The following is a 24,385-nucleotide window of genomic DNA, read 5'->3' as shown; positions in this document are numbered from 1 at the left end:
TGGGGTACAGTTCCTGAATGTGCTGACTCCCACTGGGGTACAGTTCCTGAAGGTGCTGACCCTCACTGGGGTACAGTTCCTGAAGGTGCTGACTCTCACTGGGGTACAGTCCCTGAAGGTGCTGACTCTCACTGGGGTACAGTCACTGAAGGTGCTGACCCTCACTGGGGTACAGTTCCTGAATGTGCTGACCCTCACTGGGGTATCCCTCCAGAAATGTACTCCAGTGCTTTGCTTTTTTTATGGCCTTATGGCCTGTGTTGCTGCTTTTAGTGATTTGTGTATCTCTACCCCATTTAGATTCTTATTTTCTGAGCATGTGGCCTCCTTATTCTTCCCACGTAAATGCACCATCTCACACTTATCTATTTTGAAATTCATATGCCAATTATACGCCCATTCTGTAAGTTTATTTATGTCTACTTGTAATTTGTCGCAGTCTTCATCAATGTTAACTATACCACCCAATTTTGGTGGTGTTATACAGTGACAGACACGTACCTATGTGTATGATACCCCCAGTGTTACACGGTGACCAACGTGCGCCCCCCCCCCCCCCCAGTGTTACACGGTGACCGACCTGCCCCCCCCCCCCCCCCCCTCCGCCAGTGTTACGCGGTGACCGACCTGCCCCCCCCCCCCCCCCCCTCCGCCAGTGTTACGCGGTGACCGACCTGCCCCCCCCCCCCCCCCCTCCGCCAGTGTTACGCGGTGACCGACCTGCCCCCCCCCCCCCCCCCTCCGCCAGTGTTACGCGGTGACCGACCTGCCCCCCCCCCCCTCCGCCAGTGTTACGCGGTGACCGACCTGCCCCCCCCCCCCCCCTCCGCCAGTGTTACGCGGTGACCGACCTGCCCCCCCCCCCCCCCCCCCCCTCCGCCAGTGGTACGCGGTGACCGACCTGCCCCCCCCCCCCCCCCCCCTCCGCCAGTGTTACGCGGTGACCGACCTGCCCCCCCCCCCCCCCCCTCCGCCAGTGTTACGCGGTGACCGACCTGCCCCCCCCCCCCCCCTCCGCCAGTGTTACGCGGTGACCGACCTGCCCCCCCCCCCCCCCCTCCGCCAGTGGTACGCGGTGACCGACCTGCCCCCCCCCCCCCCCTCCGCCAGTGTTACGCGGTGACCGACCTGCCCCCCCCCCCCCCCCCCCCCTCCGCCAGTGTTACGCGGTGACCGACCTGCCCCCCCCCCCCCCTCCGCCAGTGGTACGCGGTGACCGACCTGCCCCCCCCCCCCTCCGCCAGTGTTACGCGGTGACCGACCTGCCCCCCCCCCCCCCTCCGCCAGTGTTACGCAGTGACCGACCTGCCCCCCCCCCCCCCCCCTCCGCCAGTGTTACGCGGTGACCGACCTGCCCCCCCCCCCCCCCTCCGCCAGTGGTACACGGTGACCGACCTGCCCACACCTGTACTGGACCCCAGTGTTACACGGTTGAATTTCTGGAGGGTGTTTCTGCTCTGAATATGATGTATCCCCTTGCTGTGTTCTCCATTTTTCTGTAATTGTCAGAAGAACATACGGTGAGTCTGTTTTGTTGATAGGAAAGTGTCCAACAGGCTGGCATCACTATGAGGGGACCGCGAGCTGTTACCGAGTGTATTTGAACAGTGAGAACTATTGGGACGCTGTCCAGACATGTCAGCGAGTGAATGGATCGCTGGCCACCTTTACTACTGATCAGGAACTGCGTTTCATTCTGGCCGAAGAATGGGACCTGGAGGAAAGGTCACTGAGCCGCAAGGACCAGCGCAGGTGAGGGGGGGGGGGGAAGAGGGTGTGGGAAAGTGTTGGAGAGGGGAGAGTGTGGGGGTAGGTAGCGGGAGATGGGGATGGGAGATGAGAAAGGCAGGAGGGATCACACCACCGAGTCACACACAGGGTACTGGCGTATTGTGTACACAGGACAAAGGATTTTGATCAGTCTCTGCGGCTAGCTAGGCAGTGACATTTGTCTCGTGTTGCTTTCACCTCGCGTACTGGCCACCTCTTGGAGTTATATCTGAGGGCTTTCCCCCTTTCCCCCTCTCACTCACCAGCATGGTGTTTGTTTGAGATCTCAGGGTGATGAGTTGGTGTGAAGCTGGAATGAGTGGGATCACTGGTTGGGCGCTCTGTGGGATCACTGGTTGGGCGCTCTGTGGGATCACTGGTTGGGCGCTCTGTGGGATCACTGGTTGGGCGCTCTGTGGGATCACTGGTTGGGCGCTCTGTGGGATCACTGGTTGGGCGCTCTGTGGGATCACTGGTTGGGCGCTCTGTGGGATCACTGGTTGGGCGCTCTGTGGGATCACTGGTTGGGCGCTCTGTGTGCTGTTCTCTTGTTGAAGGTTCTGAATTTATTTTCCAGGTTCTGGGTTGGCTATCAGTACATGATAACCAATCGAAGCAGCACCTCACTAGAGGGGCAGTGGGAAGTGGCCTACAAGAGCAGTAAGTATGGTGGCAGAATGGTAGGTGTAAGTCGCAGTACAGTTTGCTCGGGATACCTCCTCCTCCCCCGCCCCCTCCCCCCCCCCCCCCCCCCATGAGACTATTTTATTTTCCTTCAAATGCAGGTCACAGTGTGAGTTTCGCAGCGTTAATGCTGTGTTCCCTCTGCAGGTTCCACAGAGGTGTTCCTCCCTCCGGAGAAGGTGCCAATATTTGGGATGACCATCTCTGAGCAGGAGAACGTGTTATGCGCTCAGCTGCAATGCTTCCACTTTCCCAGCCTGCGGCACCACGGATTACACAGCTGGTATGCAGAGAACTGCAACGAGAAGTCGGCATTCCTCTGCAAAAGAAGTAAGTGAGCACCGGGAGGGTGCTCGCCTATCGGCACCTGCCAGCCCGGCTTTGGTCATTTCGAAAGTCAACAATTCATTTTGTTTCCCAGTTATAGGAAGGAGTGACTACAGGAAATGGCACAGGTCCTCGGCTCCAAATAGCCTGCCCCTTCTACTCCTTTCATAGAAACATAGAAAATAGGAGCAGGAGTGGGCCATTCGGCCCTTCGAGCCTGCTCCGCCATTCAATGTGATCAGGGCTGATCCTCTATCTCAATACCATATTCCAACTCTCTCTCCATGCGCCTTGATGCCTTTTGTGTCTAGAAATCTATCCAGCTCCTTCTTAAATATATTCAGTGACTTGGCCTCCACAGCATTCTGTGGTAGAGAATTCCACAGGTTCACCAACCTCTGAGTGAAGAAATTTCTCCTCATCTCAGTCCTAAATGTCCTACCCCGTATCCTGAGACTGTGACCCCTCGTTCTGGACCCACCAGTTAGGGGAAACTTCCTCCCTGCATCCAGTCTGTCTAGCCCTGTCAGAATTTTATATGTTTCAATGAGATCCCCTCTCATTCTTCTAAACTTGACTGAATACAGGCCGAGTCGACCCAATCTCTCCTCATACGACAGTCCTGCCATCCCACGAATCAGTCTGGTAAACCTTCGTTGCACTCCCTCTATGACAAGTATATCCTTCCTCAGATAAGGAGACCAAAACTGCACACAATACTCCAGGTGTGGTCTCACCAAGGCCCTGTATAACTGCGATAAGACATCCTTGTTCCTGTACTCAAATCCTCTTGTAATGAAGGCCAGCATACTATTTGCCTTCCCAACTGCTTGTTGCAACTGCATGTTTGCTTTCAGTGACTGGTGTACAAGGACACCCAGGTCACTTTGTACATCAACATTTCCCAATCTATCACCATTTAAATAATACTCTGCCTTTCTGTTTTTCCTTCCAACGTGGATAACTTCACATTTATCCACATTATACAGCATCTGCCATGTATTTGCCCACTCACTCAACTTGTCTAAATTGCCTTGAAGCCTCTTTGCATCCTCCTCACAACTCACGATCCCACCTAGTTTTGTGTCGTCAGCAAACTTAGAAATATTACATTTGGTTCCCTCATCCAAATCGTTGATCTATATTGTGAATATCTTGGGCCCAAGCACTGATCCCTGCGGGACCCCACTAGTCACTGCCTGCCACCCCGAAAAAGACCCATTTATTCCTATTCTCTGTTTCCTGTCTGTTAACCAATTTCCAATCCATGCCAGTATATTATCCCCAATCCCATGTGCTTTAATTTTGCACACTAACCTCTTATGTGGGACTTTATCAAAGGCCTCCTGAAAATCCAAATAAACCACATCCACTGGTTCTCACTTATCTATTCTACCAGTTACATCCTCAAAAATCTCCAGTAGGTTTGTCAAACATGATTTCCCTTTCATAAATCCATGTTGACTTAGTCTAATCCCGTTGATATTTTCTAAGTGTCCTGTTATCACATCCTTTATAATAGACTCTCGCAGTTTCCCTACTACTGATGTTTGGCTAACCGGTCTGTAGTTCCCTGCTTTCTCCCTCCTTTTTTAAATAGTGGGGTTACATTTGCCACCCTCCAATCTGCAGGAACTGTTCCAAAATCTATAGAATTTTGGACGATGACAAGTAATGTATCCACTATTTCCATGGCTACCTCTTTTAGTACTCTGGGATGCAGATTATCCAGCTCCTCCCCAAAGTGCTGACTCTGGATTGGATGCCTCAGATTTGCCAGAATAGACATTCTTTGCGTGGGAGCTAAGCCATCCAGTATCCACTGGCTGTTCGACTGTGGGGACCTTGTCATTACGAGCTCAATCTGTCGAAACACATGTGCAGGGGTCACTGGGAAGTAGTGAGGAGTCGGGGACTCCATCTCATTTGTTTTTATTTCCTCCCTAGCTAAAGGGCTGATGTACCTCAGCCGAGATCAGTGAATAAACCAGGTCTGAGACTCAATCCCTCACCGGGGGTGGTGCTGTACGGTCCCTCACCGGGGAGTGTGTTCCTGGTCTGTGATTCGGTCCCTCACCGGGGGGGTGTTCCTGGTCTGTGATTCGGTCCCTCACCGGGGGGTGTTCCTGGTCTGTGATTCAGTCCCTCACCGGGGGGTGTGTTCCTGGTCTGTGATTCGGTCCCTCACCGGGGGGTGTTCCTGGTCTGTGATTCAGTCCCTCACCGGGGGGTGTTCCTGGTCTGTGATTCGGTCCCTCACCGGGGGGTGTGTTCCTGGTCTGTGATTCGGTCCCTCACCGGGAGAGTGTGTTCCTGGTCTGTGATTCGGTCCCTCACCGGGGGGGTGTTCCTGGTCTGTGATTCGGTCCCTCACCGGGGGGGTGTTCCTGGTCTGTGATTCGGTCCCTCACCGGGGGGTGTGTTCCTGGTCTGTGATTCGGTCCCTCACCGGGGGGTGTTCCTGGTCTGTGATTCGGTCCCTCACCGGGGGGGTGTGTTCCTGGTCTGTGATTCAGTCCCTCACCGGGAGAGTGTGTTCCTGGTCTGTGATTCGGTCCCTCACCGGGGGGTGTGTTCCTGGTCTGTGATTCGGTCCCTCACCGGGGGTGTGTTCCTGGTCTGTGATTCGGTCCCTCACCGGGGGGTGTTCCTGGTCTGTGATTCAGTCCCTCACCGGGGGGTGTTCCTGGTCTGTGATTCAGTCCCTCACCGGGGGGTGTTCCTGGTCTGTGATTCGGTCCCTCACCGGGGGGTGTTCCTGGTCTGTGATTCGGTCCCTCACCAGGGGGTGTTCCTGGTCTGTGATTCGGTCCCTCACCGGGGGGTGTTCCTGGTCTGTGATTCGGTCCCTCACCGGGGGGGTGTTCCTGGTCTGTGATTCAGTCCCTCACCGGGGGGTGTTCCTGGTCTGTGATTCGGTCCCTCACCGGGGGGTGTGTTCCTGGTCTGTGATTCGGTCCCTCACCGGGAGAGTGTGTTCCTGGTCTGTGATTCGGTCCCTCACCGGGGGTGTGTTCCTGGTCTGTGATTCGGTCCCTCACCGGGGGGTGTTCCTGGTCTGTGATTCGGTCCCTCACCGGGGGGGGGTGTTCCTGGTCTGTGATTCGGTCCCTCACCGGGGGGGTGTTCCTGGTCTGTGATTCGGTCCCTCACCGGGGGGGTGTTCCTGGTCTGTGATTCGGTCCCTCACCGGGGGGGTGTTCCTGGTCTGTGATTCGGTCCCTCACCGGGGGGGTGTTCCTGGTCTGTGATTCGGTCCCTCACCGGGGGGGTGTTCCTGGTCTGTGATTCGGTCCCTCACCGGGGGGTGTGTTCCTGGTCTGTGATTCGGTCCCTCACCGGGAGAGTGTGTTCCTGGTCTGTGATTCGGTCCCTCACCGGGGGGTGTGTTCCTGGTCTGTGATTCGGTCCCTCACCGGGGGGTGTTCCTGGTCTGTGATTCGGTCCCTCACCGGGGGGTGTGTTCCTGGTCTGTGATTCGGTCCCTCACCGGGGGGTGTTCCTGGTCTGTGATTCGGTCCCTCACCGGGGGGTGTTCCTGCTCTGTGTCGACTTTACCCGAGCTGCCTGTGGGGACCTATTTTGCTGGTTTATAAAATCAGGATTAAGTTTTATTTCCATTCGGTGGCCAGTCACAGAACTGAAACCTTTACAGAATACGAACACTTTTAACATGACCAAGAAGACCAACCCTTGTTCAACCTCATGTCTCATCTTATTCCTCAATTTCTCCTGTCTCCAGAACAATCTCGACCTCGGTTACTCTCGCCTACCAACTCTTGCGCATGGGTGGGTAGCAGTACAAACTGCCGCCACCCATCCTGCTCCTGTTGGACTCGATCTCTCATATACAAACCTCGAAACTCCCATCGTAACAAGTGGGGCTCGATCGCTCACATACAGGGACACTCCTTGTAACTCCCATCATAACCAGTAGGGTGCGATCTCAATCTCTCACGTACAGGAACAGACCTCGTAACTCCCATTCTGCTGTTTATTTTCAGAGTGCTGGTGCACCAATGTAGTTGCTGAGTGCTTGTTTAATACTGGGGAGTGGTGAATTCCCCCCTGTGTTGTGACTGAAACCTGCAGCACAGCTTGAGGTGAATTGTGAGAGAGCATTCAGGAGCAGTGTTTGAATATTTATCTGCCTCCCTGTTTGAAAGGTAAAGAAAAAAGCAGAAGGAGTGGAGATTCGTACCTCGTCTCAGGTACTGCAGCTGACGTTTTGAACCCCTTTGTCACGGTTCACAGGTTCACCCTCTGGACTGTTTGCTGATCTAATAGTTGTCTTTGTGTGGGATATAGAAAGATGGGCTCTATGTGGCTGCTTACAGAATTAGTAAGAAGGAGGGGAAACGCAGACATTTCTGAAGGAGGTCTCCTGATCTTTCGTCTTAACATCAATGAAAGATCAGTGGAAATTCTGGAGAAATGGCAAGAACGGTCATTACATCGTATCTCCAGGGATCCCACTTAAGGGATTGGCAGGATGTGTGCTATACCTGCCCTGGGAGTGTTTGATGGGACAGAGTAGAGGGACAGGAAAGTCTAGATGTGTTTCATTGCCTTTTCCCTAGACCAGGGGTGCTCAGGTCAATTACAACGCTCCCTCCCCCCCCCCCCCCCCCCCCAGCCTGTGCAAGGATCAAATCTGTGATGGCTCGTTTGTATGCATCAGTGAGTATTAGACACTGACTGATACAAGCGGTCAGTGTGTGCTGAATGCTTAGTGGATTATTAGCAAGAATTCTACGAATATACTGTGTTAAGTCATTCCATCTCTGAACTGTGCAGCAGCAGGTCATACAGGCTATCAGAACAGCTGTGATATCAGCAAACGCATATCGGAACAGCTGTGATATCAGCAAACGCATATCGGAACAGCTGTGATATCAGCAAACGCATATCGGAACAGCTGTGATATCAGCAAACGCATATCGGAACAGCTGTGATATCAGCAAACGCATATCGGAACAGCTGTGATATCAGCAAACGCATATCGGAACAGCTGTGATATCAGCAAACGCATATCGGAACAGCTGTGATATCAGCAAACGCATATCGGAACAGCTGTGATATCAGCAAACGCATATCGGAACAGCTGTGATATCAGCAAACGCATATCGGAACAGCTGTGATATCAGCAATCAGGAGTATTAGAGAACAGCTGTGTCATAGAGTCATACAGCACGGATAGAGGCCCTTCGGCCCATCGTGTCCGCGCCGGCCATCAGCCCTGTCTACTCTAATCCCATATTCCAGCATTTGGTCCGTAGCCTTGTATGCTGTGGCATTTCAAGTGCTCATCCAAATGCTTCTTGAATGTTGAGGGTTCCTGCCTCCACAACCCTTTTCAGGCAGTGAGTTCCAGACTCCAACCACCCTCTGGGTGAAAAAGTTCTTTCTCAAATCCCCTCTAAACCTCCCGCCTTTTACCTTGAATCTATGTCCCCTTGTTATAGAACCCTCAACGAAGGGAAAAAGCTCCTTAGTATCCATCCTATCTGTGCCCCTCATAATTTTGTACACCTCAATCATGTCCCCCCTCAGCCTCCTCTGCTCCAAGGAAAACAGACCCAATCTTCCCAGTCTCTCTTCATAGCTGAAGCGCTCCAGCCCTGGTAACATCCTGGTGAATCTCCTCTGCACCCTCTCCAAAGCGATCACATCCTTCCTGTAGTGTGGCGACCAGAACTGCACACAGTACTCCAGCTGTGGCCTAACCAGTGTTTTATACAGCTCCATCATAACCTCCTTGCTCTTATATTCTATGCCTCGGCTAATAAAGGCAAGTATCCCATATGCCTTCTTTACCACCTTATCTACCTGTTCCGCCGCCTTCAGGGATCTGTGAACTTGCACACCAAGATCCCTCTGACCCTCTGTCTTGCCTAGGGTCCTCCCATTCATTGTGTATTCCCTTGCCTTGTTAGTCCCTCCAAAGTGCATCACCTCGCACTTTTCTGGGTTAAATTCCATTTGCCACTGTTCCGCCCATCTGACCAACCCATCTATATCGTCCTGCAGACTGAGGCTATCCTCCTCACTATTTACCACCCTACCAATCTTTGTATCATCAGCGAACTTACATATCATACCTTTTACATTCATATCCAAGTCATTAATGTAGACCACAAACAGCAAGGGACCCAGCACCGATCCCTGTGGTACCCCACTGGCCACAGGCTTCCAGTCACAAAAACAACCTTCGACCATCACCCTCTGCCTTCTGCCACTAAGCCAGTTTTGTATCCAAAGTGCCAAGGCACCCTGGATTCCATGGGCTCGTACCTTCTTGACCAGTCTCCTGTGCGGGACTTTATCGAAGGCCTTACTGAAATCCATGTATACCACATCCACTGCGTTACCCTCATCCACACGCCGAGTCACCCCCTCAAAAAATTCAATCAAATTAGTCAGACATGATCTTCCCTTGACAAAGCCATGTTGACTATCCCTGATTAATCCTTGCTTCTCCAAGTGGAGACTAATTTTGTCCTTCAGAATTTTTTCCAATAATTTTCCTACCACTGATGTTAGGCTCACTGGCCTGTAGTTCCCCGGTTTTTCCCTACTCCCCTTCTTGAATAATGGTACTACATTAGCGGTTCTCCAGTCCTCTGGCACATCCCCTGTGGCCAGAGAGGTTCTGAATATATGTGTCAGAGCCCCCGCAATCTCCTCCTTTGCCTCACACAGTAGCCTGGGATACATTTCGTCCGGGCCTGGGGATTTATCCATTTTTAGGCCTGCTAAAACCGCCAATACCTCCTCCCGCTCGATGTTAATATGTTCGAGTATATCACAGTCCCCCTGCCGTATTTCTACATCGTCCTTCTCCATAGTGAAAACAGATGCAAAAAATTCATTTAGAACCCCTCCTACATCTGCCGGCTCCACACACAGATTGCCATTATTGTCCCTAATGGGCCCTATTTTTTCCCTAGTCATCCTCTTACCCTTAATATACTTATAAAACATCTTAGGATTTTCCTTTATTTTGCTCGCCAGTGTTATTTCATGGCCCCTCCTTGATCTCCTAATTTCTTTTTTAAGTATCCCCCTGTACTTTTTGTACTCCTCTAGGGCTTCCTCCGTCTTTAGCCTTTTGTATCTGCCAAAAGCCCTCCTTTTTTTCCTAATCCATTCTCGTATATCCCCTGACATCCAAGGTTCCCTGGAGTTCTTGGAACCACCCTTGACCTTTACGGGAACATGTTGCCATTGTATGGTCTCAATCTCCCTTCTGAAAGACTCCCATTGCTCCGATGTGGATTTTCCTACAAGCAGCTGATCACAGTCCATTTTGGCCAGATCCTGCCTTATCCTATTAAAATCGGCCTTCCCCCAATTTAGAACCTTTATTTCCGGCCCCTCCCTGTCCTTTTCCATGACCACCTTAAATCTCACCGAATTATGGTCACTGTCACCAAAGTGCTCACCTACTAGCACTTCTTCCACTTGGCCGGCCACATTCCCTCGAATTAGGTCCAGTACCGCCCCCTCTCTTGTAGGACTTTCTACATGCTGGCTCAAAAAGCTCTCCTGGATGCACGTTAAGAATTTTGTACCCTCTAAGCCTTTTACACTCTGAGTATCCCAGTTAATATTGGGGAAGTTGAAATCCCCCACGATTATTACCCTATTATTTGTACAATTTTCTGAGATTTGCCTACATATCTGTTCCTCGATCTCCCCCTGACTGTTTGGGGGCCTATAGTACACTCCCATCAAAGTGCTTGCCCCCTTTTTGTTTTTAAGCTCCACCCATATGGCCTCATTAGAGGAACCTGCTAATATATCATCCCTCCTTATGGCAGTAATTGATTCTTTAATTAATATTGCGACCCCCCCTCCTCTTATACCTCCCCCTCTGTCTCGCCTGAAGATTCTGTACCCCGGAATATTGAGCTGCCAGTCTTGCCCCTCCCTCAACCATGTCTCTGTGACAGCAACAATATCATACTCCCATGTGTTTATCAACACCTTCAGTTCATCCTCCTTATTCGCAAGACTCCTTGCATTAAAATAGATGCAATCCAGCCTTGCCCTCACATATTTGCCCTGTCTTCCAAGCTGACTTGTTTTTTTCTCTATATTTGGCTGCACATCAGCAATCAGGAGTATTAGAGAACAGCTGTGATATCAGCAACCAGGAGTATCGGAACAGCTGTGGTATCAGCAACCAGGAGTATCGGAACAGCTGTTGTATCAGCAACCAGGAGTATTGGAACAGCTGTTGTATCAGCAACCAGGAGTATCGGAACAGCTGTGGTATCAGCAACCAGGAGTATCGGAACAGCTGTGGTATCAGCAACCAGGAGTATCGGAACAGCTGTGGTTGTGAGATCCCGAGCAACCACATCTGCAGTAAGTGTCTGCAGCTGGAGGAACTTCGGCTCCGAGTCGTTGAGCTGGAGTCCGAGCTGCAGACATTGCGATGCCTCAGAGAGGGGGAGAGTTACCGGGACACTTTGATCCAGGAGGCAGTCACAGCATTAGGTTAGGTAGTAGTTTAGATTTGGTTAATAGTCAGGGACAGGAGGATATGACTGCGAGTCAGGCAGGTATGGGGACTCAGGATCTAGTGATGGAGGAGCCTCAGCCTAGCCTCAGCCTTTGACCTTGTCCAACAGGTACGAGGTACTTGCTACCTGTATGGATGAGAACAAAGACTGCAGGAAGGATGGGCAAACTGACCATGGCACTGTGGTACAGGAGGCCATTCAAGGGAGGGGAGCGAAAAGGAATGTGGTAGTGTTAGGGGATAGTATAGTTAGGGGGATTATGCAGCTGTTCTCTGCAGCAGCGACCGGGAGTCTCAAAGGCTTTGTTGTCTGCCAGCTGCCAGGGTTAAGGACATCTCATGGCTGGAAAAGAACTTGGAGCTTGAGGGGGAGGATCCAGTTGTTGAGGTCTATGTAGGAACCAACGACATTGGTAGAACTAGGAATGAGATTCTGCTGAAGGAGTTTGAGCAGCTAGGATCTAAATTAAAAAGTAGAACCATAAAGGTGGTAATCTCTGGATTACTACCTGAGCCACGCGCAAATTGACAAAGGGACAAACAGATTAGATGCTTAAATGCAAGGCTGAAAGAGTGGTGCGGGAAGCAGGGGTTTCAATTCACGGGGCACTGGCACCAGTACTGGGAAAAGAGGGAGCTGTTCCATTGGGACGGGCTCCACTTAAACCGGACTGGGACCAGTGTCCTGGCGAATCGAATAACTAGGGCGGTAGAAAGGGCTTTAAACTATAAAAGGGGATGGGGAGGATTCAGGTGAGGGTAAATTTCTAAGTCTAAAGAGAAAAGTTAAGGCTGTAGAGCAGAGTAGCGATTTGGGTAAAAACAAGCAGAGTGTGAGGGAAGGGACAGAGAGTTTAACAAAGGTAATGGGGCATCAGTGACTAAGGTCACATCATGGAAAAATAGTAAAAAAGTTAAAATTAAAGGTGCTTTATCTGAATGCACAAAGTATTCGTAACAAGATAGATGAATTAATGGCACAAATTGAGATAAATGGGTTTGATCTAGCAGCCATCACTGAGATGTGGTTGTAGGATGAGTAAGGTTGGGAACTAAATATTCCAGAGTACTTGACTTTTCGAAAGGACAGACAAAATGGAAAAGGAGGAGAGGTTACCCTGATGATAAAGGATTAGGATTAGGGTTAGGGTTAGGGGATCTTAGCTCAGAAAATCAGGATGTAGAATCACTATGGGTGGAGATAAGAAATAACAAGGGACCAGAAAACACTGGTAGGAGTGGTCAACAGGCCCCCGAACAGCAGAAATGGTGTTGGACAGAATATAAATCAGGAAATTAGAGGAGCATGTAACAAGGGTAAGTGGGGGACTTCAATCTTCATATAGTCTGGGCAAACCAACTTGGCAAGAGTAGTTTGGAGGATGAGTTCATGGAATGCATTCGAGACAGTTTTCTAGAGCAATATGTCGAGGAACCAACGAGGGAACAGGTTATTTTAGATCTATATTGTGTGATGAGACAGGGTTAATCAGTAAATAAAAAGGTAAATAAAGAGCGAGGAGCAGAGCAGGTAAATAGAGCACAGAGCAGTCAGGTAAACAGAGCACAGAGCAGTCAGCTAAATAAAGAGCGAGGAGCGGAGCAGGTAAATTGTTTTTTTGAAGGGTACGGTAGCATAGTGGTTATGTTACTGGACTAGTAATCTAGAGGCCTGGACTAATAATCCAGAGTCATGAGTTCAAATCCTGCCACGGCAGCTGGGGAATTTAAATTCAATTAATTAAATAAAATCTGGAATTAAAAAACTAGCATCAGTAATGGTGGTCATGAAACTACCGGATTGTCGCAAAAACCCATCTGGTTCACTAATGTTCTTTAGGGAACGAAACCTGCCGTCCTTACCCGGTCTGGCCTATATGTGACTGCAGACCCACAGCAATGTGGCTGATTCTTAATTGCCCTCTGAAATGGCCTAGCAAACCACTCACTTGTACAATCTCGCTTAAAAAAAAAAGTCATAATGAGAATAAAACCGGATGGACCACCCGGCATCGGACACGACAAAGGCAAAACACCAAGCCCAGTCGACTCTGCAAAGTCCGCCTCATTAACATCTGGGGACTTGTGCCAAAATTGGGAGAGCTGTCCCACAGACTAGTCAAGCAACAGCCTGTCATAGCCATACTCCAGAATCATACCTTTCAGCCAATGTCCCAGACTCTTGCATCACCATCCCTGGGTATGTCCTGTCCCACCGGCAGGACAGACCCACCAGAGGCGGCGGTACAGTGATATACAGTCAGGAGGGAGCGGCCCTGGAAATTCTCAACATTGACTCGGGACCCCATGAAATCTCATGGCATCAGGTCAAACAGGGGCAAGGAAACCTCCTGCTGATTACCACCTACCGTCCTCCCTCAGCTGATGAATCAGTCCTCCTCCATGTTGAGCACCACTTGGAGGAAGCACTGAGAGTAGCAAGGGCACAAAATGTACTCTGGGTGGGGGACTTCAATGTCCATCACCAAGAGTGGCTCGGTAGCACCACTACTGACCGAGCTGGCCGAGTCCTGAAGGACATAGCTGCCAGACTGGGCCTGCGGCAGGTGGTGAGTGAACCAACACAAGGGAAAAACCTACTTGACCTCGTCCTCACCAATCTACCTGTCGTAGATGCATCTGTCCATGACAGTATTGGTAGGAGTGACCACCACACAGTCCTCGTGGAGACGAAGTCCCGTCTTCGCACTGAGGACACCATCCAACGTGTTCTGTGGCACTACCATTGTGCTAAATGGGATAGATTCAGAACAGATGTAACAGCTGAAAACTGGTCATCCATGAGGTGCTGTGGGCCATCAGCAGGAGCAGAATTGTATTCCAGCACAATCTGTAACCTCATGGCCCGGCATATTCCTCACTCCCATCACCAACAAGCCAGGGGATCAACCCTGGTTCAATGAGGAGTGTAGAAGAGCATGCCAGGAGCAGCACCAGGCGTACCTAAAAATGAGGTGCCAACCCGGTGAAGCTACAACTCAGGACTACATGCATGCTAAACAGCGGAAGCAACATGCTATAGACAGTTCAACGATTCCACAACCAATGGATCAGATCGAAGCTCTGCAGTCCTGCCACATCCAGTCGTGAATGGTGGTGGACAATTAAACAACTAACGGGAGGAGGAGGCTCTGTAAATATCCTCATCCTCAATGATGGAGGAGTCCAACATGTGAGTGCAAAAGACAAGGCTAAAGCGTTTGCAACCATCTTCAGCCAGAAGTGCCGAGTGGATGATCCATCTCGGCCTCCTCCCGATATCCCCACCATCACGGAAGCCAGTCTTCAGCCAATTCGATTCACTCCACGTGATATCAAGAAACGGCTGAGTGCACTGGATACAGCAAAGGCCATGGGCCCCGACAACATCCCGGCTGTAGCGCTGAAGACTTGTGCTCCAGAACTAGCCGCGCCTCTAGCCAAACTGTTCCAGTACAGCTACAACACTGGCATCCACCCGACAATGTGGAAAATTGCCCAGGTATGTCCTGTCCACAAAAAGTAGGACAAATCCAATCCAGCCAATTACCGCCCAATCAGTCTACTCTCAATCATCAGCAAAGTGATGGAAGGTGTCGTCGACAGTGCTATCAAGCGGCACTTACTCACCAATAACCTGCTCACCGATGCTCAGTTTGGGTTCCGCCAGGACCACTCGGCTCCAAACCTCATTACAGCCTTGGTCCAAATATGGACAAAAGAGCTGAATTCCGGAGGTGAGGTGAGTGACTGCCCTTGACATCAAGGCAGCATTTGACTGAGTGTGGCACCAAGGAGCCCTAGTAAAATTGAAGGCAATGGGAATCAGGGGGAAAACTCTCCAGTGGCTGGAGTCATACCTAGCACAAAGGAAGATGGTAGTGGTTGTTGGAGGCCAATCATCTCAGCCCCAGGACATTGCTGCAGGAGTTCCTCAGGGCAGTGTCCTCGGCCCAGCCATCTTCAGCTGCTTCATCAATGACCTTCCCTCCATCATAAGGTCAGAAATGGGGATGTTTGCTGAGGATTGCACAGTGTTCAGTTCCATTCGCAACCCCTCAAATAATGAAGCAGTCCGTGCCCGCATGCAGCAAGACCTGGACAACATCCAGGCTTGGGCTGATAAGTGGCAAGTACCATTTGCACCAGATAAGTGCCAAGCAATGACCATCTCCAACAAGAGAGATTCTAACCACCTCCCCTTGACATTCAACGGCATTACCATCGCCGAATCCCCCACCAACATCCTGGGGGTAACCATTGACCAGAAACGTAACTGGGCGAGCCATATAAATACAGTGGCTATAAGAGCAGGTCAGAGGCTGGGTATTCTGCGGCGAGTGACTCACCTCCTGACTCCCCAAAACCTTTCCACTATCTACAAGGCACAAGTCAGGAGTGTGATGGAATACTCTCCACTTGCCTGGATGAGTGCAGCTCCAACAACACTGAAGAAGCCTGACACCATCCAAGATAAAGCAGCCCGCTTGATTGGCACCCCATCCACCACCCTAAACATTCACTCCCTTCACCACCGGCGCACAGTGTCTGCAGTGTGTACCATCCACAGGATGCACTGTAGCAACTCGCCAAGGCTTCTTCGACAGCACCTCCCAAACCCGCGACCTCTACCACCTAGAAGGACAAGAGCAGCAGGCACATGGGAACAACACCACCTGCACGTTCCCCTCCAAGTCACACACCATCCCGACTTGGAAATATATCGCCGTTCCTTCATCGTCGCTGGGTCAAAATCCTGGAACTGCCTTCCTAACAGCTCTGTGGGAGAACCTTCACCACATGGACTGCAGCGGTTCAAGAAGGCGGCTCACCACCACCTTGTCAAGGACAATTAGGGATGGGCAATAAGTGCTGGCCTTGCCAGCAATGCCCACATCCCATGAACGAATAATAAAAAAAAGTAATCTTATAGCTAAGGATCTTCTGGGGAAGAGTGATCATGATATGATAGAATTTCATATTGAGTTTGAGTGATGTAGTTAAGTCCGAAACTAGGGTCTTAAATTTAAACAAAGCCAATTGAGAAATTAGATTAAAAGATAGGACAGTGGATAAGCAATGGTAAACATTTATAAGTATAAAAGGAGTTCTTGCTACAATTATATAGGGCTCTGGTGAGACCACACCTGGCGCACTGTGTACATTTAAGATCTCTTTTTCTAAGGAAGGATATACAGAGGCGGTGCAACAAAGGTTCACTAGATTGATTCCTGGGATGAGAGTGTTGTCCAATGAGGAGAGATTGAGTAGAATGGGCCTATATTCTCTGGAGTTTAGAGGAATGAGAGGTGATCTCATTGAAATGTATTAAATTCTTCGAGGGCTTGACAGGGTAGATGCTGAGAGGATATTTCCCCTGGCTGGTGAATCTAGAACTAGGGAGCATAGTCTCAGGATAAAGGGTCGGACATTTAGGACCGAGATGAGGAAAATTTCTTCTCACAGAGGGTTGTGAATATTTAGAATTCTCTACCCCAGAGGGCTGTGGATGCTCAGTCACTGAATATATTCAAGGCTGAGATCGATAGATTTTTGGACTCTATCAAGGGATATGGGGATCGGGGGAAAGTGGAGTTGAGGTTGAAGATCAGCCGTGATCCGATTGAATGGCGGAGCAGGCTCGAGGGGCCATATGGCCTACTCCTGCTCCTATTTCTTGCGTTGTTATGTGATGCAGGCAATCAGGAATATCAGACAGTGACAGATGCAAGCGGTCAGGATTATTAGACAGTGACTGTGATACAGGCAATCACTAGAATCAGAGAACAGCTGTGACACAGGTAATCACAGCATGACTGTGATCAGAACAAGCTATCTGGAGTATTGCAGAACGGCTGTGATACATGGAATCAGGAGTATCACATTGACTGATACAAGCAGTCAGGAATATCAGAATGGCTGTGATACCGGCAATGAGGAGAATGAGAATTACTGTGATACGAGCAGTCACGAGTGTCTAACAGCGACTGATACAAGCATTCAGGAGTATCAGAGAACGGCTGTGTTACAGGCAATCAGGAGTATCAGAACAGCTGTGGTTCAAGCAGGCAGGAGTGTCAAACAGTGACTGTGATGCAGGGAATCAGGAGTATGACACCTTGACTGATACAAGTGGCCAGGCTTATCCGACAGTGACTGTTGAAAATGGTTGGTGTCTGAAAAGTATTTATTAGAGGACATATCTGAAAGAGCTCAGAGTGAGCTGTGAGCAGATCGAAGACTTTAAAATGGGGATTAGATGCAGAGGGGTAGGGGTGGGTGCTAATTAATTTATTCGATGGACAAAAGCAGGGGAGGGAGAGGGGGTCTTCAAGGAATTTAAATGAAGGGGGGTTTGTCTTTTTACTTAACCTCATACAGCCTTTAGAGTTGCTGGAAGATGGAATACTTGGTGCATTGTAGGAGTTGTGAGATGCTGACCTTCCAGACCCAGATTATGGAGGGTTTGATCTGCAACAACTGCAAGTTGGTCGATGCACTCAGGGCTGGAGTGGTCAGCGCTAGTGAGTGACTGGGCATGCATCAAAATATCATGGAGTGAAATGATTTTATCAATGAGGTATTAGAGGAGACCACGGGAGTAGGAGAGGAGACCCCCGATACCTAGAGGGGGAGAGTGGTTCTCTCTTAGAAAGGGGACCAGCTGTTGTGCTCCTCCAGTTCTGGCCTTTTGCTCATTCCCGATTTTCATCGCTCCACCATTGGTGGCCGTGCCTTCAGCTGCCTAGGCCCTCAGCTCTGAAATTCCCTCCCTGAACCTCTCTGCCTCTCTACCCCTCTTTCCTCCTTTAAGACACTCCTTAAAACCTACCTCTTTTCACCTGTCCTAATACCGCCTTATGTGGCTCAGTGTCAAGTTTTGTTTGATAATGCTCCTGTGAAGCACCTTGGGATGTTTTACTACGTTAAAGGCGCTATATAAATGCAAGTTCTTGTTGTGATCAGGTGCAGTAATCCCTGGGCTCCAACAGAGTCTCCTCTGGAGGGAGATGATGTGGAGACTTGAGGTGGCTCTTATGTGAGGATGGGCCATGCGCTGGGGCAGTGCAGCAGACTCGGGCGAGGATGGGTCTAGGAAGGATGGAAAAAGAGAAAGAGGAACAGACAAGTTGTGGCATTAGAGAGTTTGGTTATTGGGTTTACAGAGAGAATTCTGTGCAACGAATGGTGTGTTGCCTCCTGGGTGCAAGGGTTGACGATCTGACATCCCGGGTTGACAATGTGTGAGGGAGCAGGTGAGGAACCAAATGTTTGCTCATGTGGGAATTAATAACATGGGAAATAGAGCAGAGGTCCTTCATGCTCAATTTAGGTCCTTAAGTAGGAAGCTTTAAGGGATGGACCTCCAGTGTAGTCTTTTCTGTAATACTACCCATGCCATGTGCTAGTGAAGAGAGACTGAGGGTCATTAGGCACCAACGCGTGGCTTCTACTTTGGTGTAGAGACTTGGCGTTAGTTCCTCAAACTGTGGGACACCTTTTGGAATAGTGAGAGTCTATACAGACTGGATGGGCTCCACCTAAACAAAAGTGGTGGGGGGGGGGGGGGGTAGAGGCATTGGCAGGATAGATAGAATGGTGGGAGTGTGTAAACTAGACTTGGGGGTGGTAGGTATAAGAGAACACCCGTACCGATTTGTGGGGGGAGAAAGTCTTCAGGTGTACCAATGAAAACATAAAGCAAAGTTTGATTGTCTAATCCCAATGGTGGGAGAAAAACAAAGGAAAAATGTTTTCAAGTAAATGGGAAAGGTACAACGCACTGGAGCTGAGCTTCATTAATGCAAGAAGTCTGACAAATAAGATGTGTGATCGGGAAGATCTTGCAGGGGTTGATACATTGGTGGAGACGTGGAGGAAAGATTCCAATCAATGGGAAACAGATCTGGAGAGACCGTATCAGCAGAAAAGGAGGTGGCGTAGGAGCATATAGAAACTCCAGTATTGAGGCACAAGTGAGAGAGGATATAAAAAAGGAAAGGACAGACACTGCATTACTTTGGATGGAATTAATAGATGGTAACAGAGGTAAACTATTACTGGGGGTATGCTATAGACTCCCAGGCTAGGGTTAAAGCCTTGCTCTGGAACTGTGGGATGAGATAAGGAAGGAGACTGGTAATGGACCAACTCAGAATCATACTGCACGGGAAGCTATTCGGCCCATCGTGCCTGTGCCAGCACTTTGAAAGAGCTACGAAGTAGTCCCAATCCCCTGTTCTTTCCCAATAGTGCTGCAAATGTTTTTCCCTTCAAGTATTTATCCAATTCCCTTTTGAAAGTTATTATTAAATCTGCTTTCACCACCCTTTCAGGCAGCGCATTCCAGATCATTACAACTCGCTGTGTGAAAAAAAAATGTTTCCTCATCTCACCTCTGGCTCTTTTGCCAATTACCTTCAATCTGTATCCTCTTGTTACTGACCCTCCTGCCACTGGAAACAGTTTCTCCCTATCTATTCTATCAAAACCCTTCATAACTTTGAACAGCTCTATTAAATCTCTCCTTCTCCTTCTCCTTCTCTGCTCTAAGGAGAACAATCCCAGCTTCTCCAGTCTCTCCACATAACTGAAGTCCCTCATCCCTGGAATCATTCTAGTAGATCTGCTCTGCACCTTCTGTAAGGCCTTGACATCCTTCCCAAAGTGTGGTGCCCAGAATTGAACACAATACCCCAGCTGAGGCCTAACCAGTGTTTTATAAAGGTTTAGTATAGCTTCCTTGCCTCTATTAATAAAGCCCAGGATCCCATATGCTTTTTTAACAGCCTTCTCAACTTGTCCTGCCACCTTCAAAGATGTGTGTACATACACCCCCAGGTCTCTCTGTTCCTGCACACCTTTAAAATTGTACCATTTAATTTATATTGCCTCCTTCCTTCATTCTTCCTTCCAAAATGCATTCACAAGGATGGTACCACAATTGAAATGGTATATTAGGCTGGGACTCTTTTCTCTGGAAAAGAGAAGGCTGAGGGGTGACCTGATGGAGGTTGTTAAGATTATGAAGGGGTTTGATAGGGTAGACGTAGAGATGATGCTTCCACTTGTGGAGGAGACCAGAACTAGAGGTCATAAATATAAGATAGTCACTAATAAATCCAATAGGGAATTCAGGAGAAACTTCTTTACCCAGAGAGTGGTTAGAATATGGAATGCACTACCACAAGTAGTAGTTGAGACAAATAGTATAGATGCATTTAAGGGGAAACTAGATAAACACATGAGGGAGAAAGGAATAGAAGGGTATGTTGATGGGGTGAGATGAAGTAGGAACATAGGAACAGGAGTAGGCCATTCAGCCCCTCGTGCCTGCACTGCCATTTGATAAGATCATGGCTGATCTGTGATCTAACTCCAAATACCTGCCTTTGGCCCATATCCCTTAATACCTTTGGTTGCCAAAAAGCTATCTATCTCAGATTTTAAATTTAGCAATTGAGTTAGTATCAGTTGCCGTTTGCGGAAGAGAGTTCCAAACTTCCACCACCCTTTGTGTGTAGAAATGTTTTCTAATCTCACTCCTGAAAGGTCTGGCTCTAATTTTTAGACTGTGTCCCCTACTCCTAGAATCCCCAATCAGTGGAAATAGTTTCTCTCTATCCACCCTATCCGTTCCCCTTAATAGCTTATAAACTTCGATCAGATCACCCCTTAACCTTCTAAACTCGATAGAGAATACAACCCCAATTTGTGTAATATCTCCTCGTAACTTAACCCTTGATGTCCGGGTATCATTCTAGTAACTGCACTCCCTCCAAGGCCAATATGTCCTTCCGAAGGTGCGGTGCCCAGAACTGCTCACAGCACTCCAGGTGCGGTCTAACCAGGGTTTTGTATAGCTGCAGCATAACTTCTGCCCCCTTGTACTCCAGTCCTCTAGATATAAAGGCCAGCATTCCATTAGCCGCCTTGATTATTTTCTGCACCTGTTCATGGCACTTCAATGATCTATGTATCCGAACCCCTAAGTCCCTTTGGACATCCACTGTTTTTAACTTTTTACCATTTAGAAAGTACCCTGTTCTATCCTTTTTTGATCCAAAGTGGATGACCTCACATTTGTCGACATTGAATTCCATTTGCCACAGTTTTGCCCATTCACCTAATCTATCAATATCGCTTTGTAATTTTATGTTTTCATCTACACTGCTTACAATGCCACCAATCTTTGTGTCATCGGCAAACTTAGATCTGAGACTTTCTATGCCTTCATCTAAGTCATTAATAAACATTGTGAATAATTGAGGCCCCAAGACAGATCCCTGCGGGACTCCACTAGTCACATCCTGCCAATGTGAGTACCTTCCCATTATCCCTACTCTCTGTCGCCTTTCGCTCAGCCAACTGCCTAACCAAGTCCGTACTTTTCTCTCGATTCCATGGGCTTCTATCTTAGCTAACAGTCTCTTATGTGGGACCTTATCAAATGCCTTCTGGAAGTCCATATAAATAACATCCATTGACATTCCCCTGTCCAGTACTTTAGTCACCTCTTCAAAAAATTCAATCAGGTTTGTCAGGCACGACCTACCTTTCACAAATCCATGCTGGCTCTCTCTGATTAACTGAAAATTCTCGGTGTTCAGTCACCCTATCCTTAATTATGGACTCCAGCATTTTCCCCACAACAGATGTTAGGCTAACTGGTCTATAATTCCCTGGTTTCCCTCTCTCCTTTCTTAAAAAGCGGAGTGTTGTGCAAATAGGGAGGGAGGAGGCTCATGTGAAGCATAAACACCAGCATAAACCATTTGGGCCGAATGGCCTGTATCTGTGCTGTAGAATCGATGTAACTCGAAAAGAACATAAGAAATAGGAGCAACAGGCCCCTTGAGCCTGCTCCGCAATTCAGTCAGATCATGGCTGATTTTCGTCCTCGGCTCCACTTTCCCGCCCGATCCCCATATCCCTTGATTACCCTAGAGTCCAAAAATCTATCAATCTCAGCCTTGAATATGCTCAACGACTGAGCATCCACAGCCCTCTGGGGTAGCGAATTCCAAAGATTCACAATCCTTTGAGTGAAGTAATTCCTTCCTCATATCAGTCCTAAATCACTCACCTCTTATCCTGAGACTATGACCCCTAGTTCTAGACTCTCAAGCCAGGGGAAACAGCCTCTCCACATCTACTCTGTCAAGCCCTCTCAGAATTTTATACATTTCAATGAGATCACCTTTCATTCTTCTAAACTCTAGAGAATAAAGGCCCATTCTACTCAATCTCTCCTCATAGGACAATCCTCTCATCCCAGGAATCAATCTGGTGAACCTCTGTTGCACTGCCTCTGAGGCAAGTATATCCTTCCTTAGATAAGGAGACCAAACAGTACTCCAGGTGTGGTCTCACCAAAGCCCTGTATAGTTATAGCAAGACTTCCTTACTCTTGTACTCCAACCCCCTTGCAATAATTCCAACATACCATTTGCCTTTCTAATTGCTTGTTGTACCTACATGTTAACTTTCTGTGTTTTGTGAACAAGGACACCCAAATCTCTCTGAACACCAACATTTAATAGTTTCACACCATTTAAAAAACATTGTTTTTCTATTCTTCCTACCAAAGTGAATAACCTCACATTTCCCCACATTACACTCCATCTGCCACCTTTCTTGCCCACTCACTTAACCTGTCTCTATCCCTTTGCAGACTCTGTGTCCTCCTCACAGTTTACTTTCCCACCTAGCTTTGTATCGTCAGCAAACTTGGATACATTACACTTAGTCCCTTCATCTAAGTCATTAATATAGATTGTAAATAGCTGGGGCCCAAGCACTGATCCTTGCGGTACCCCACTAGTTACAGCCTGCCAACCTGAAAATGACCCGTTTATCCCTACTGTTTTCTGTCTATTAACCAATCCTCAATCCATGCTAATATATTACCCCCAATCCCATGAGCCCTGATCTTGTGTAACAACCTTTTGTGTGGCACCTTATCGAATGCCTTTAGAAAATTCAAATATACGACATCCACTGGTTCCCCTTTATCTACCCTGCTAGTTACATCCTCAAAAAACTGTAATAAATTTGTCAAACATAATTTCCCTTTCATAAAACCATGCTGACTCTGTCTAATCATATTATGATTTTCTAAGTGCCCTGTTACCACTTCCTTAATAATGGATTCCAGCATTTTCCCGACGACTGATGTCAGGCTAACTGGCCTGTAGTTCCCTGTTTTCTCTCTCCCTCCCTTCTTGAATAGCGGTGTTACATTTGCTACCTTCCAATCCACAGGGACCGTTCTAGAATCTAGGGAATTTTGGAAGATCACAACCAATGGACCCACTATCTCTGCAGCCACCTCTTTCAGAACTCTAGGATGTAGGCCATCAGGTCCAGGGGATTTGTCAGCTTTTAGTCCGATTAATTTCTCCAGTACTTTTTCTTTACTAATATCAATTACTTTTAAGTTCCCCACTATTTCAGGTATTTTTTTGTGTCTTCTGCTGTGAAGACTGATACAAAATATTTGTTTAACGTCTCTGCCATTTCCTTATTCCCCATTATAATTTCTCCTGTCTCAGCCTCTAGGGGACCCATGTTTACTTTCATTACTTTTTACATACTCGTAGAAGCTCTTACAATCTGTTTTTATATTTCTTGCTAGTTTACTCTCATTCTATTTTCTCCCTTTTTATCAATTTTTTGGTCATCCTTTGCTGGTTTCTAAAACTCTCCCAATCCCCAGGCTTACTACTCTTCTTGGCAACATTATAAGCCGCCTCTTTTAATACTTTAATACTATCTTTAATTTCCTTTGTTAGCCACGGATGGATCACTTTTCCCGTGGAGTTTCTATTTCTCAGTGTTCATTAAGAGTTATGAAATATTTCTTTAAATGTTCGCCATTGTTTATCCACCATCATACCTTTTAATCTAATTTCCCAATCTACCTTAGCCAACTCGCCCCTCATACCCATGTAATTGACTTTATTTAAATTTAAGACTCTAGTTTCAGACTTAAGTACGTCACTCTCAAACTCAATGTGAAATTCTATCATATTATGATCACTCTTCCCCAGAGGATCCCTTACTATGACATTA

General features: G+C 48.4%; 1 protein-coding gene across 3 annotated transcripts in view; it reads left to right on the top strand.

The window, feature by feature from the left end:
- The window catches only part of dgcr2 (DiGeorge syndrome critical region gene 2), a 79,827-nt gene that overhangs the window by 32,250 nt on the left and 23,192 nt on the right, over positions 1-24,385 (top strand). For 2 of the 3 annotated variants that reach the window (XM_067978119.1, XM_067978117.1), the window contains 4 exons: positions 1,542-1,752; positions 2,348-2,430; positions 2,602-2,784; positions 6,948-6,992. In XM_067978119.1, coding sequence (XP_067834220.1) covers positions 1,542-1,752; positions 2,348-2,430; positions 2,602-2,784; positions 6,948-6,992 — 522 coding nt within the window. The remainder of the gene's footprint in view (positions 1-1,541; positions 1,753-2,347; positions 2,431-2,601; positions 2,785-6,947; positions 6,993-24,385) is intronic. The other variant, XM_067978118.1, reaches the window with a different exon arrangement.

This window comes from Heptranchias perlo, unplaced genomic scaffold (assembly GCF_035084215.1).
Source record: "Heptranchias perlo isolate sHepPer1 unplaced genomic scaffold, sHepPer1.hap1 HAP1_SCAFFOLD_228, whole genome shotgun sequence".
NCBI lineage: Eukaryota > Metazoa > Chordata > Chondrichthyes > Hexanchiformes > Hexanchidae > Heptranchias > Heptranchias perlo.
Note: the sequence above shows the minus strand (reverse complement) of the source record. Positions and strands in the feature narration are given on the sequence as shown.